The 14,011-nt window shown below is 32.7% G+C and overlaps 1 protein-coding gene across 12 annotated transcripts; it reads right to left on the minus strand.

The window, feature by feature from the left end:
* Window positions 1–8,443: 8,443 nt before the first annotated feature.
* LOC124921953 (AP-1 complex subunit mu-2-like) lies at window positions 8,444–11,202 on the minus strand. 12 transcript variants are annotated; one of them, XR_007097736.1, is made up of 4 exons: window positions 10,889–11,202; window positions 10,142–10,226; window positions 9,515–9,625; window positions 8,444–8,512 (listed from the first exon to the last, which is right to left on the minus strand). XR_007097736.1 is itself a non-coding variant. In XM_047462663.1 (3 exons), exons 1-3 carry the CDS (start codon window positions 11,015–11,017, stop codon window positions 10,437–10,439), a joined length of 240 nt encoding a protein of 79 aa, XP_047318619.1. In that variant the 5' UTR covers window positions 11,018–11,202; the 3' UTR covers window positions 10,376–10,436. The 12 variants fall into 12 exon arrangements, 1 of the variants encoding a protein (XP_047318619.1); XR_007097740.1 differs by lacking the exon at window positions 8,444–8,512 and adding an exon at window positions 8,519–8,800; XR_007097732.1 differs by lacking the exon at window positions 8,444–8,512 and adding an exon at window positions 8,519–8,800 and having other exon boundaries at window positions 9,209–9,625.
* Between the last annotated feature and the right edge of the window lie 2,809 nt (window positions 11,203–14,011).

Below are 14,011 nucleotides of genomic sequence, written 5' to 3' on the forward strand. Positions count from 1 at the left end.
GTTAGTTTTATGAATTTGTTTTTGCGTTGCATTTGATGAAAATTTTATTGAGATTTACAAGTAAGTTATCACTTTACCTACAAAGAGGAGATCAAAATATAGTTCAAGCCATGTCAGTGATTGCGAGTTAGAAAAATAAATTACAAAAATTTAGAGAAGATGGATGGCATGATATTTTGGATCAAGCTAACAGTTTTTGTCAATTATACTCGATCTCAATACTTTATATGAATGAGCATATGATAATTGATAGCAATGGTAGGCGAAGAGGAAAAGAGGAACTCATCACTAATTTTCATCATTATCGTGTGGAAATCTTTTGTCATGTATAATAAATATTATTTTTATCTATTAATAGTTATTACTTATTATCTATTATCTATTAATAGTTATTATTTAATATTTAATGCTAGGTTGTTGACTTGATTATGCAAGAAGTGAATAATCGTTTTTCAGAAGTTAATACAGAATTACTTGGTTGCATATCATGTCTTCATCCTAGAAATTCATTCTCCAAATTTGATATTCCTAAACTCATTCGTCTTGTCAAACTTTATTCCGAAGATTTCACATGGAGTGATTATTTATTTTTTGAACAACAACTTTGAGCTTACTTATTTAATTTGCGGGATGATTCTCAATTTTCTTCAATTGAAGACTTGAGAATTTTTTCTCATAAATTGATTGCAATAGAAAAATATATAGTCTTTTCATTGTTTTATTGATTGATAGAGTTGGCTTTAGTTTTACTAGTTGCAACTGCATCCGTTGAAAGAGTTTTTTCTACAATGAAGACCGTGAAGACTGATTTGCGTAATCGAATGGGAGATGAGTGGATGAATGATAGTTTAGTTGTATATGTTGATAAAGATATTTTCTCAACAATTGAAAATGAGCCAATATTGAAATATTTTCAACAAATAGAATCTCGTAGAATAAATTTGTCTTCTTTTGTACCGACTCATCGACAAGAATAATTTAGTAATTGTGCTTATTAGTATTTTGTAATTGTGTTTGTTAGTATTTTTATGTAATTACCAAGTAAAATTTTAATTAGAAAATGCATTTATTTAATCGCCAAAAAATGCTACGTTACTATGTATTTGCCCCCCCCCCCCCCGAGAAAATATTTCTGGGTCCGCCACTAGGTACGTTTAACACGTTTTTGACACGTTTAATACATTTTTGACATGTTTAACACCTTTTTACACGTTTAACACGTTTTTCACATTTTTGACACATTGTTCACGTTTTGGCATGTTTAACAAGTTTTTCACATATTTGTCACATGTAACATGTTTAACACGTTTTTCACACATTAAACACGATTATCATGTTTTTGGCACGTTTAACAAGTTTTTCACACGTTTAACATTCTTCATATTTTTGCACATTTAATACGTTTTTTTACATGTTTAACACGTTTTTGACACATTTAACACGTTTTTACCACATTTAACATGTTTTGACATGTTTGATATATTTTTGACATGTTTAACACGTTTTGGCATTAAACGTGCCAAAACATATTAAATGTGCCAAAAATGTGTTAAACGTGTCAAAAACGTGTTAAATCTTGTCAAATATGTTAAACATGCCAAAAATATATTTATTGTGCCAAAACATGTTAAAATGTCAAAAACGTGTTAAATGTGCCAAAAACGTGAAAAACATGTTAAACGTGTCAAAACATGTTTAATGTGCCAAAAATATATTAAACGTGACAAAACATGTTAAAAGTGTCAAAATGTGTTAATCATGCCAAAAACGTATTAAACGTGCAAAAAATGTGAAAAACATGTTAAACGTGTGAAAAATATGTTTAACGTATTAAACGTGTAAAAAATGTGTTAAACGTGCTAAAAACATGTTAAACTTGTTAAAACGTGTGAAAACATGTTAAACGTATTAAAAATGTCAAAAACGTGTTAAACGTGCCAAAAACGTGAAGAAAATGTTAAACGTGTGAAAACGTGTTAAACATGTCAAAAGCGTGTTTAAAAGTGCCAAAAACATAAAAACGTGTGTTAAGCTTGCCAATACAAATGTCGACTTAATTGTTGAGAAAATAAATTTTAATTTCAATCACGACAACTTCATATATTTCAATGTATATACTATCAATCCCGACTTTAATGTTGATGTAAGTACATCTCGACTTTAAATTTTATAAAGATTAATAAACAAATTGTTAAGCTTGAAACTATAACTTAGCCTTATGAGTTCTTTACTTCAAGAAACGAGTTCTTGATTGATGGGACCGAGTATGGAATTCTACCATCAAGCGTAGTGGAAATAATATGAGAAGAGAATTCGAGGTTAAGGAGAGAAGAACCAAAGGTGAGAAGAGAATACTACTAGAATACACCTAGTAGTCCAAGATAAAGGTCCAAGACCGAGAGAATAATTAAGAGTAAGAACTTTCACAAAGCTTTCATTCATGACCAAAAAGTGGGGTGGGCATCAAAATTTATAGCGGCTGAATTACCCAAGAGTAGTCGGTTACAAACTTGTTACAACAACTTTTAGAAATAATAGAATTCGGTTTGAGAAAATATAAGAGAAGGGAAACAAAACAGAATTATTAAACATAAAATGGCCCATGTGCGCAATATGACCGAGAAAAAGGTGCTAGAATTGTTCTAGGACCGAGGCCTTAATTTGTAGACCCCTTCAAAGTTCGTCGCCCTCGACGAAAAAGACCGTGGCCTGGTGAGCCTCTAATGCGCATCCTCAAAATTTCAAAAAAGGCAATTGCTTCGGTCGGACTTCAGCAAGTTCAGCAAGGGTCGTAGTATAGGACCGCAATTCTTAAAAAACTTTCGGCAACATCGTTTCAATATTGAAGCTGGTCGGGTCCTTGTAGTCTTTTGCACTGCCAGGTCACTCGCCACTCTGCCCATGTAAGAAATTTATGTGCACCCAAGGTTGAGTTTTACGTTATTTAGAGCTGACCTTTGTTGCTGCAATGTCTCCAAGACTTGGAGCAGATATATAAAAAACTTCTTCCAACTCCGATCATACTCTATAGTGTCTTCAAAAACTCAGGTCAAGTCTTTTTCCCGAACCAGCATCATAGGGGCAGCAAAAGAGCCATAGCTTCTAATTATTCTCCTAACATGTGGTCGGTCTTCGGGTTGCTGGAATAGAGCGTTGAACATTTCAAATAGTTGCTGGAGATCTTCAGGAATATCTTCTAAGGTCATTGCCGCGAGGGAAACAGTTTGGCCTTCATGCTGACTTTTTATTTGCACTTTGGCAGCAACACTACATTCTTCCAAGGTCTTTTCCAGCTGGTTTCCATGCATCAGAGTGACCTGTGACCGAGGAATACCCTTTAGGACCGTGGTTCTGCCTTGCTTCTCATAAGAAAGGGTCAGCTTTTCGAAGTTCCAAGATGTGGGACCTAAAGTAATCAGTCATTCAATGCCCAACATAATATCATATTCGTCCATGGAAATTACCTTCATTTCTGTTTGATAGTCATTGCCTTCCATCGACCATTTCAAGTCTTTGCAAATGCTAGAGCATAAAACATTGGATCCATCAACCACTTTAACCGATTGCACCTAGGTTGCTATGCTTTTGTGGCCTATTTTCTCCAAAATCCTGCTATTGATAAAATTGTGGGTGCTGTCTGTATCGATCAGGATCACTACCAGCAGGTTCCTGACTTTGCCAAGAATTTGGAGCGTTTGTTTAGAATCGGTCAATGCATGTAAGGATATGGTTAGTTCTTCCTCTGCCTCGAGCAACAAAGGTAGATCATCAAAAACAGATTTTTGAATGGGTTCTTGGTCTTCTAGATGATTAGCCGAGACCATGAATAATTTGGATTTGCACCTATGGTTTGGTTGCCATTTTTCATTGCAAGTGTAGCATAGGCCCTTCTTTCTCTTTTCATCCATTAAGACCGGGTCTAATTGCTTAATGCGGCCATGATTTATACTTGAAGAGGACCCATATGATGAATTCTTGATGTCGGTATTGGTGTTCGGCCAGGCTGTGTTAATATTGGATGGCTTGGGCAGCAACGGTGCTTCAGCGCTGTACAAGTGTCCGCTGCACATTAGGGAGGTACGTTGCTTCTTGGACCTTAGCCATGGCCATGGCTTCGTTTAGAGAGTCCGGGAATCACAACCTGATGCAGTTTGCAATCTCCTCCCTCAGACCGAAGAAGTAGCAATCTATTACGTAGTCCCTTGACATATGATATAATTTTTGAGAGATCGACATGTATTGCAGATTATATTCTTGAACCGACTCAACCTGTTTCAAATTCATCAGCTGTGTCATTGGAGTGTCGTGTATAGAGGGCCTGAATTACGTCATAAAGTCTCTTTTGAACACATCCCAAGATAAGGCTTCCATATGGTTGTGGTTCTGGAGATAAGATCCATACCACATTCTTGCTTCGCCAGAAAAATGTATGGGTACAATTTCTAGTTTAGTGGCATCCTTAATCTTGTCCACCCTAAAGAATTGCTCAGCCGATATTAGCCAACCCTCCATATCGGACTCATCAAACCGAGGAAAATCGACCTTAGTTAGCCAGGTTGGAGGAGCATAGTGTGTGTCACGATTCTGGCCAGGGTGTTGGGGCCTAAACGGGGAAGGACCGTGGCAAGAATAATCATCGTAGGGTCTGTGGCGGGGTTCTTGCACATTTCCAGATGCCCCGATATCAAATGCTGCCATTTGTTCTTCAGCCGCATTCAATCTTCGGTTTATAGCAGCTTGCATCGCAGTTGTTTGTTGGGACAGACTTTCAACAAGGGCCTTAAGCGCATCCATTTCTGACTGCTGGCGAGTTTATACCATTCCGAGAATCGACCAGCTTTGATACCAATATGTTAAGCTTGAAACTATAACTTAGCTTTATGAGTTCTTTACTTCAAGAAACGAGTTCTTGATTGATGGGACTGAGTATGAAATTCTATCATCAATCGCAGCGGAAATAATATGAGAAGAGAATTCGAGGTTAAGGAGCGAAGAACCAAAGGTGAGAAGAGAATACTACTAGAATACACCTAGTAGTCCAAGATAGAGGTCCAAGACCGAGAGAATAATTAAGGGTAAGAACTTTTACAAAGCTTTCATTCATGGCCAAAAAGTGGGGTGGGCATCATCATTTATAGCGGCTGAATTACCCAAGAGTAGTCGGTTACAATCTTGTTACAACAACTTTTAGAAATAATAGAATTCGGTTTGAGAGAAATATAAGAGAAAGGAAACAAAATAGAATTATTAAACATAAATTGGACCATGCGCGCAATAGGACCGAGAAAAGGGTGCTGGAATTGTTCTAGGACCGAGGCCTTAATTTGTAGAACCTAACACAAACTTATATTAAAAGAGCGCTATAATTATTCCAAAATTTGGAATTTTGGGTGTAGTATTCTCATTTCAAACTTTTCTTATTATTTTGCATATTCATATATAAATATTAAAATTATAACTCGTTATAATTATATATAAACTCAATTATGAAAACTAGTAGTAGAAAATAAATCAAAAATTAATAATATTAATAGTTAATTTAATTAAACCGAAACATTAAATTATTTAAGATTGATTCTCAAATTAAAATTAAACTCAACAAAAAAAAATCATCAAAAACAAGTACACGAATTTGACGTGGCCTGTCAGGTTGTCTCTACGTCTTGAAAATGCTCATTTCGGGATAAAATTTTTTTCCCGAAATGAATGTATCGGGACATTTTAAATTTTCTCCCTTTTACCCACATGCGTTTCGGGATCTTAAATAAATGTTTTAGGACCCGAACATTTCAGAATTCGAAAGTAGCGTTTCGGGACATTTTTAAGATTTTTTCTCTCCTACCCACATGGCATGCCACGTTGATTCGTTGAATTGTTTTCGTTGAGTTTATTATTTTTTCTTACAACAAATTCAATTCTTTCTATTTTTTCATTTAACAAATAAACCTATTTATAAAATTCTAACGGAGGCCCCTAGGCTTCTAACTTCGATGCAAAGAGGCACCCCAGAATCTTCCGTTATTTTTCTAATCCCCGTACCAAGTTGCTGGGCCAGCTTTGGACCTGGGCTGGATCTGGTTATAAATAGACTAGGTCTGGCTGGGCTAGGCTTTATTTGACCGAGGTTGAATCATCGGTCACTACAACAAAAAGGACTTTCGGCAACGCTTAAAAATATTTCTGCCAACCCTTAAAAGCGTCGCTAAAAAGATCACCGACCCTTATTCTTATGTCGCCAAAAGCAGGGTGGGCATAAGTTTTAGCAACGCTTATTTAAGCGTCGGTAATATTCATTTAAGCGTTGCCAAAAGTCTATTTTATTTTTAAATTGTTTTTAATTTCTTTTGACAATCTTATTTGAATTTTTATTTTATTTTTATTTTTATTTTTAAATTAAATTATCTTGAAAAAGAATATTTAGAAAATCATTACCTACCAATTATTAACATTTAAAATAATAATAATAAAAAAAATCATCTAAACAATATTATCATATAAAATCATATATATTACAAGTTTTTAATAATGTTCTAATGATTTAAGAAAACAATTAGACTAAAAGGCAAATTTGTATACTTAAAAAGACAAAACAATTAAGTAATATATATACGTCGATCCAATAGAACTGGCTGATAGACGAGATTACACTAGATCTTCTTCACTTTTCATCATCGTTGTCTTTATCATCTTTCTTGTCTTCTGAACCCGACAACATAACCTAATCTATTCCATTTTTAAGTGCCTCATTGTTTGCTCTACCTTCAAACCAGAGATATATCCATCATTAACCAATAAATAAATAAATAAATAAATATATATATATATTATAATCAATTATCATCATTAACATCATTATTTAGTATATTCTCATCATCATCTCATGATCATTTATTGACCACTAATATCAATAAATAATCAGTAAATCTAGGATAGTGTAAAGACTATAAAACTTAAAACTAGACAATCAAAATGGAAATGACAAGTACAAAGATTTGAAACGTAGATAGGTTCGAATTAAGCTATTTTTAAACTTAAAATAAATAAATAAAAAACCTGAAATGGTAGGACAGACGGGTCATAAATTGACAAATAGCTTCCTTGACGATCCGGATGTGGGATATGGCACCAACAACAACCCAAAGCCCCTGTAAGTATCAAGGCTATACGTGATTGTGTTTAGCCAATTGTACATATTTGTAACATAGTCATGATAAATGTTGTTAGAAAATCTCAAAAATAAATATTGCAGTGAGATGTTTTAAATACACATGTTATCTCCAAGAAAGACAAAAGGGATAACAGTCCGCAAGGGGAATAATTAAAGACAGTTCTCAAGTAATAAACATATTACCAAATGTTTGAACATTTGTTGCAGCTGAGAATAAGAAAGATTGACGCGAATTTTGACATGGTCACCCTGTTGTTTAAACATTAAAATATTTCATACGAATGTTTTCGTAATAATTAATTTTATAAATCAAGAGAATTGCAGCTATTCATTATATAGGCTTTTACCCAATGCCGCCGAGTGGAACACCATAACATGATATGATGTAACGCTTCATTAAAGGATTAATTATTGTCGCCTAAAGAAAGAAACAAATTAATGTAAGAATAACTCATCAATAAAGCGGGGGAAATTTTCAACAGAACAAAAGTTACCTTTCCTTTAGCTGCTTCTTCCTGAATATGATGCCATAATCGATAACCAATGGGAGCTTGTATCAAAGAGAGTGATGTGCAGAAGTTATATGATGAATATCCTATAGAAGAATGAGGAGAAAAGGTTCGACTCGCCTGTTATTACCCTGATCTGGTTTTATAGTTTTAGAGCATCTAGCTACAAGGTGTGTTAAAAAAAAGGACTCTCAATGGAGATTTAAATTAATATTATGGAAGAATGTTGATAAAAATAGAAGTTTGAACCCACCATATGAATTATTTCCGCCACGGTTAGATTGAATTGTGCAGGGACAAAGTCTGATGCATTCAACTTTCGATGTCAAGTTAGAGGTGCAGGTTTTGAAGGATCAACCTTAGCCCGCAGAAACACACACAAAAAATGACAGAAAAAAATAACTATTAAAGAATTAATAATGTATCAGCATAAAAATCAGCAAGAGTTTAGTTATAAACTGGAAGTTGTGCAACAGTAATCTCATGTTCAATAAAAGGTTTAGAGTAATTTATCTCAGAAGGCTTCAAATTAAGCAGATTTTTCGTCAAATTCAAATAACTGAGAATGAAACAAGAGAATGTTAAAGAAGGTTTTCATCCTTAATACTACCATTTGACATGGCCAGACTCACATAATTGAGGCATTGAATAGACCTCTTTGAAAGTAATGAATCAATTAGCTTTCTTAATTAATATGTTGATTTCAAGGCCTACAGTATGTGGAACATCGGCACTGAATGAAAATAAGAAACAATAAAACAAAATACCTTATCATTATTATGGGAACCCAATGGTTCACATCCTCCTTCATGAAGACCATCTCCCATCATCCTACCTGGTAAAGTGAGTGACATTTAGCAGAAAATCCACAAAAAATTGTAAGTACTTAAAGGGGAGTGTTGAATTCAAACTATGCCCGAATAAGACTTCTTGTAAATTATAGTTACTAAAGCAAAATATCTTGTAGACAAACATTAAATTGGTTCATACACCCCAACATGATCCGTCACAAAATATAGGCCTGAGTAAGGCAAGTAGTGGCTTACGAAACATGTAGGAGATGAACCAAGTCTTTCCACATTACTTTCATAGAGTACACACAGGGCCACATTTCCAAGAAGACCTTCATAATTATTAGAACATGATTCATATAATCATTTGTGATTGTCAAATTGAAAGTAGAAATCTTAACAGTCCTTGCAGAATTACTATCCTAATCCATTATAGAGGAGAACAATTTTTGAACTGTCTTCCAATTCACAAGGTGGACAAACAAGGATAAACTCTAAAGAGCTTCCCCCTTTGAATACTAACCAATTTTGTTAAGTTCTATTAAACAAAAACTTCTAAGTTGGCTACAATTGAATGAATTGTCCAAGCAAACCACTAAGAAATAGAAGGAATTGTCTTCACATATCATCATCAACTAATCCATATCAGATCTGAATTACTAGAACAGGTTTATAAATATATGAACAGTTATGTCACTTTGAGCTTCAAATAACCCTTAAACAACACATCAAGAAGATACCTAATTGAAACTGGAAAACTTATAAACTTCGAGATCGCTGTTGCAGAATTCTTCGTTGCGGCCTAAGCAATTGAATAAATTGGAGTCCCACTAATTTCGATTATTCGGATCATAGCTCATTCTTCCATGACCTAAAGAGAGGCCTTCATCTGTCCAAGTAATGGCGCAAGTAGGATGCACTAGTTTGGATGTTGCCAATGGCGAAACGGCTGAATTTGTTTTATGTAAATTAATCTGGATTCATGTAGATCGACAAATTCATACAAAAAAGACACGTCCATGGAAAGAAAAGAGAAGTGAGAAAACCTGAATAGCAAGAGCAAAGAGAGCACAATACAATGTAGATTCCTAGAGAAGCATTTAACTCTCCTTGGAAGCAATCCAGTCAGTCCCTTCTCTTTGAGTCAACTGAGATTCCTATTATCATCAACAATGGATGAATTCACATATAATAATAGCAGTAGAAAGCATAGCAAAAATAATTCATTTGAAAGGAACCTGCGCCTATTACACATTTTCTAATAAAAATAAGTTGTGTTATTCATTCAGATTTCAGACATATGATAGTTTCTGATATTAAGGCTGAAGCTTGATTTGTCAAATTCAAAATGTGGGTTTCAGAGGCTGAAGAACATTAGAATACACATTTCTCTCAGGTACTTATTGCATAATACCAGAACACCATATACATTTTCTACTCTCTTCTGTAACTTCATTGCAACTGCAACCTTTCAGAATTGCCTTTCTTTATGTTATAAAATATACAAAGAATCTAAGAGTTATAAAGGCAAATCATGCATACAGCTTTGGTACGTAAGTGTACAAGATAGGAAGGAACTCAGACATCATCTTAGTATGCATGTGCGGTTGATCCATAAGAAAATCTCACAAAATGTCATCATAAGTGCGTGCTTTCAAAAGAAAGTGGCTTACTTCATTTTTCTTATATTGTATGCCCTCTCTATGCCAAGATACAGCATTTGTTACAGGCATGGGTGGCCTCTGAGCAACTTACATCCTTGAACAACTTACATCCTGTAAGCATCAATCTTGATAAATTCACTGAGAATCTTTGCTTCTGTATACTAAAGGTAACCAAAGTCCATCATCTCATTAAGCAATTCATACTGCAAGGTGCAACAGAAATTGAAGTCAAGTGATGAAAAAATACAAACTGTGGAATAGAATAAAAGTAATCATCCATTTACCACAACAACAAAGTTATCTCTCAGTAATTCTTCCTCCAGCTCTTCAAAAAATGCTTAAAAACATGTCCAAATAAACCACAAAACTAATCTGAATTCAGAACAAGCAAAAAAAGAAAAAGATAAAACGAGGATCACTAGTCCTTACATCAACTACACGATGAAGAAAGAGGAGAAGGCTTGCAGCGTTGCAGTTCTGTCTAGAAGCAGTCATCAAATAAACATTATTATGCTGAATAAACAAATAGGTAACTCCATTGTCATGTAAAACTGGATCTTGTAATAAACAAACAGTTTGACCATACAATTGAACTATGAGCTTCAATATAAATAAATAAAAAAGAAGACGAATAGCTAAATCAGTTTGATCGGATCACAAAACTATAAAATTGAGTTTGTATAGCTAAACTTGAACAAATGAAGAGCGGTAGAAATGTTGATTTCATTTTTCTTGATAGAATTTGAGAATAAGAACCTCTTTCTCGATTAGCTTGGTGAGGAAGCGTTCGGCTTGAACAACAGAGAAGTCTCCACGGTAGTCGCGCCAAACGAGAACTCTACCTTTGATATCGAGAAGGAAGAGGGTTGAGGCGGCTCCCGCCATCGGAGTGTCAAGGTTTCTCCGTCAGATCGGAGATCAGAAATCAGAAATCAGATCTTTGGTTAGCAGGAGATCCGGTGAGAATAACGAAACTTGAGGTCTGGATTATAATGGAGAGATTTTGGATCTTCCAAGGATGAGGCAAATGATTTTCTAGGTTAGAAAGAATTCGTCTAGACTCTGCTGACTGAATTTTCTAAATAATTTAAAACTTATTCCTAATTTCAAAAAATATATATAAGTTAATTTTTTTTATTAATTATAATATAATATTATTTAATTTATTTATTTATTTTTGATTTATATTATTTTTTACTTTTAATTTAATTAAATTTAAATATTAATTAATTAAAAACAGATGTTAATAAAAAAATTAATAATGTTATGATTTTTTTTTTAAATTAAAAATTAAATTTTAATGTAAACAAAATTTAAGTCAGATTTAATTTTAAAAATTAAAATAGTGAAATAAAATTTTTATAAAGTTAAAGAATAAAACATACAAAATATTAAATTTAGAATAGTTAAATTTTAAAAATTTTAAGAAAGTTTGTATAAAAAAAAAATAAAGGTGGTTGTATATATATAAAGTTTGACAAAAGTTTTTTTCTTTCAATTTTTACCCACGCTTAATAAGCGTTAGCATATAAGGGTGGCTGAAAGTCTATTTTGTTGTAGTGGGTTACCTCGTTACCTCGGAGGGTTCGTTTGGTTTAATGCTGTTTGATTTTTTCTTCTTTGTAAAATAAACTAGTAAATAACATATTTTATTTTATTACAGATATAATTTCCTTTAATAATCTGGTAACTAAATAATTCATTTTGGAGTCAAGAGAGTCTATTTTAAATTAATTTTTATTTTATTCTCATGCAATCAATAAATTCAAAATTATAAATTTTACTAAGAAAAAATAAATATTATCCCTAAATGAATCACGTATATATAGGGGCGGAGTCAGGATGAAAAATTATCGGGGCTGACTCCAACTTGCATCTCAGATTTAACTTTCTATGCTCCGCTTTTTTTTCAATAAAATTTTCACAATTAATAGAAGATGGAGACTCGTCATGCCCTCTCAATGCACACGCTTGCAAAGTGAGCCACCGAGTGCTTTCAATAGTTGTTGTAAGTCGTAATCTGTTATTTTGTTTTTCATCTGAAGACTGTGCATTCAGTAATTTGTCAATATGACAAGGATATTCATTAAATTATCAAGATATTCAACTGCCCTATTATGTGGTGAAATATTACATCCTATATGCATAACAAAAGAGCATTTATCCCCATCATTAACTCGTTTTCAATATTTGATTAATCCATCTATTTTAAATGTAGGTTTTTGGGGTTACTTATGTTCAAACAAGATACATGAGAAACAAAAAACAGCATCTTTCAAAGGAGAGTATTCTAACCAAGTAAATTTCTTAAATCAATGACTTTAGAACCGTCGATTTTGATTTCCAAATTTGGTCGGCGGGTACTCATCTTTAATAGGTTGATATGACCCCATCTTGATATAAGCTCGTCTAATTTCATCAATTTGATTAAAATGATATTTCCATATCGGAATACGTAACGCTGGATCAAGTTTAAGAGAACTTACATCAACATAAATTTTAGGAGATTTGTTAGGTTCTTGAGCAGGGATATCAAATTCTTTATTTCAATACCGAACCAAATAAATGTAACTATTTTAACTTGTTTATTAATATTAATTTATATTTTCTTATAAATTTTTGAAATAGTTTAAAATTTAGAAATATAAAACACTATTATTATTTTAATTTTTATATTTTACCCTTATAAATAATTTGTATTATTAATTACATTGAAATAAATAAAAAATAATGTATAATTATTATATAAATATAATTTTAAAATAAATAATATTATTATATGATTTACATTATTTTATATATAATTTTTTATACTTTATTTATATAAATAAATCTTATTTATATATTAATTAAAATTTATGTATTATTATAAATATTTGTATATTAAAAAATATTGTTAGTATAAAATAAAATATTAGTAATTATGAATTAATTTTAAATAAATTATATTAGTTTTAAAATATAATTAAAAGTGAGGCCAAGTTTGATCCACTTAACTCAGGTTCAAAGTTTAATCCAACTGGGCTATGGGCTATGAGTTATATGTCAAACATATATATAAAATATTTTATTTTAAGTTATTAATTTAGGTGGGGCTGGAGCCCTGGTCCATGCGTGGCTCCGCGCCCTGCGTATATAGTATTAGGGGTGTTCAATATTTGGTCTGAACCGAATATCCGACCGAATTCGAATTCACCGAATTCGAATAAACCGAATTCGAATTATATTTTCGGTTTTCGAATCGAATTTTAAACCGATTCGAATTCAAATACGGTTTTCAGTTTGGTTTTCGAGTTTAGGTTTCAACTCGAAAACTAAACCGAAAACCGAATTCATTTTTATTATTCATTATTATTATTTATTTTTATTATATATTATATAACTTATTACATATTATATATTAAATTACATGGCCTCTTACTAGATCTCTAAATTAAATCCACAATTCCTCATTCATTTTCCCTTTCTCTAGCTGTCCACACCCCTCAACCGCCATATATTGTTGTCGTCGACACTGTTTTACTTTCGTCGTTCAATTGTCGAATATATATTGGCGTTAGTCACTAACCTAAGTTTGCATGATTTATATTTTTTTATAATTTTAGTAGATAAGATCTCTTTAACAACTTATTTATTTTGTTAACTCTTTTAAAAAAAATTATAAGTATGGGATGTTCTTTATTTGGTCTAAACCGAATATCCGACCGAATTCGAACCGAATTCGAATTCACCGAATTCGAATAAACCGAATTCGAAATTAATCAAATCGGTTCGGTTTTCGAATTTGCTTAAAAAAAATAAAAATTCGAAGAACCCGAACCGAAAATTCGAAGAACCCAAAAACCGAACCGATGAACACCCCTATATAGTATGATATAT

This window comes from Impatiens glandulifera, chromosome 1 (assembly GCF_907164915.1).
Source record: "Impatiens glandulifera chromosome 1, dImpGla2.1, whole genome shotgun sequence".
Taxonomy (NCBI): domain Eukaryota; kingdom Viridiplantae; phylum Streptophyta; class Magnoliopsida; order Ericales; family Balsaminaceae; genus Impatiens; species Impatiens glandulifera.

Bases quoted from the DNA above. Each gene is read 5' to 3' on its own strand.
- LOC124921953 (XM_047462663.1), bottom strand. From the start codon at position 11,017: ATGGCGGGAGCCGCCTCAACCCTCTTCCTTCTCGATATCAAAGGTAGA. The intron at 10,610-10,888 runs GTTCTTATTCTC...GCTTCTAGACAG, and splicing joins CCAAGCTAATCGAGAAAGAG to AACTGCAACGCTGCAAGCCT. The intron at 10,500-10,561 runs GTAAGGACTAGT...AATTCAGATTAG, and splicing joins TTCTTCATCGTGTAGTTGAT to TTTTGTGGTTTATTTGGACA.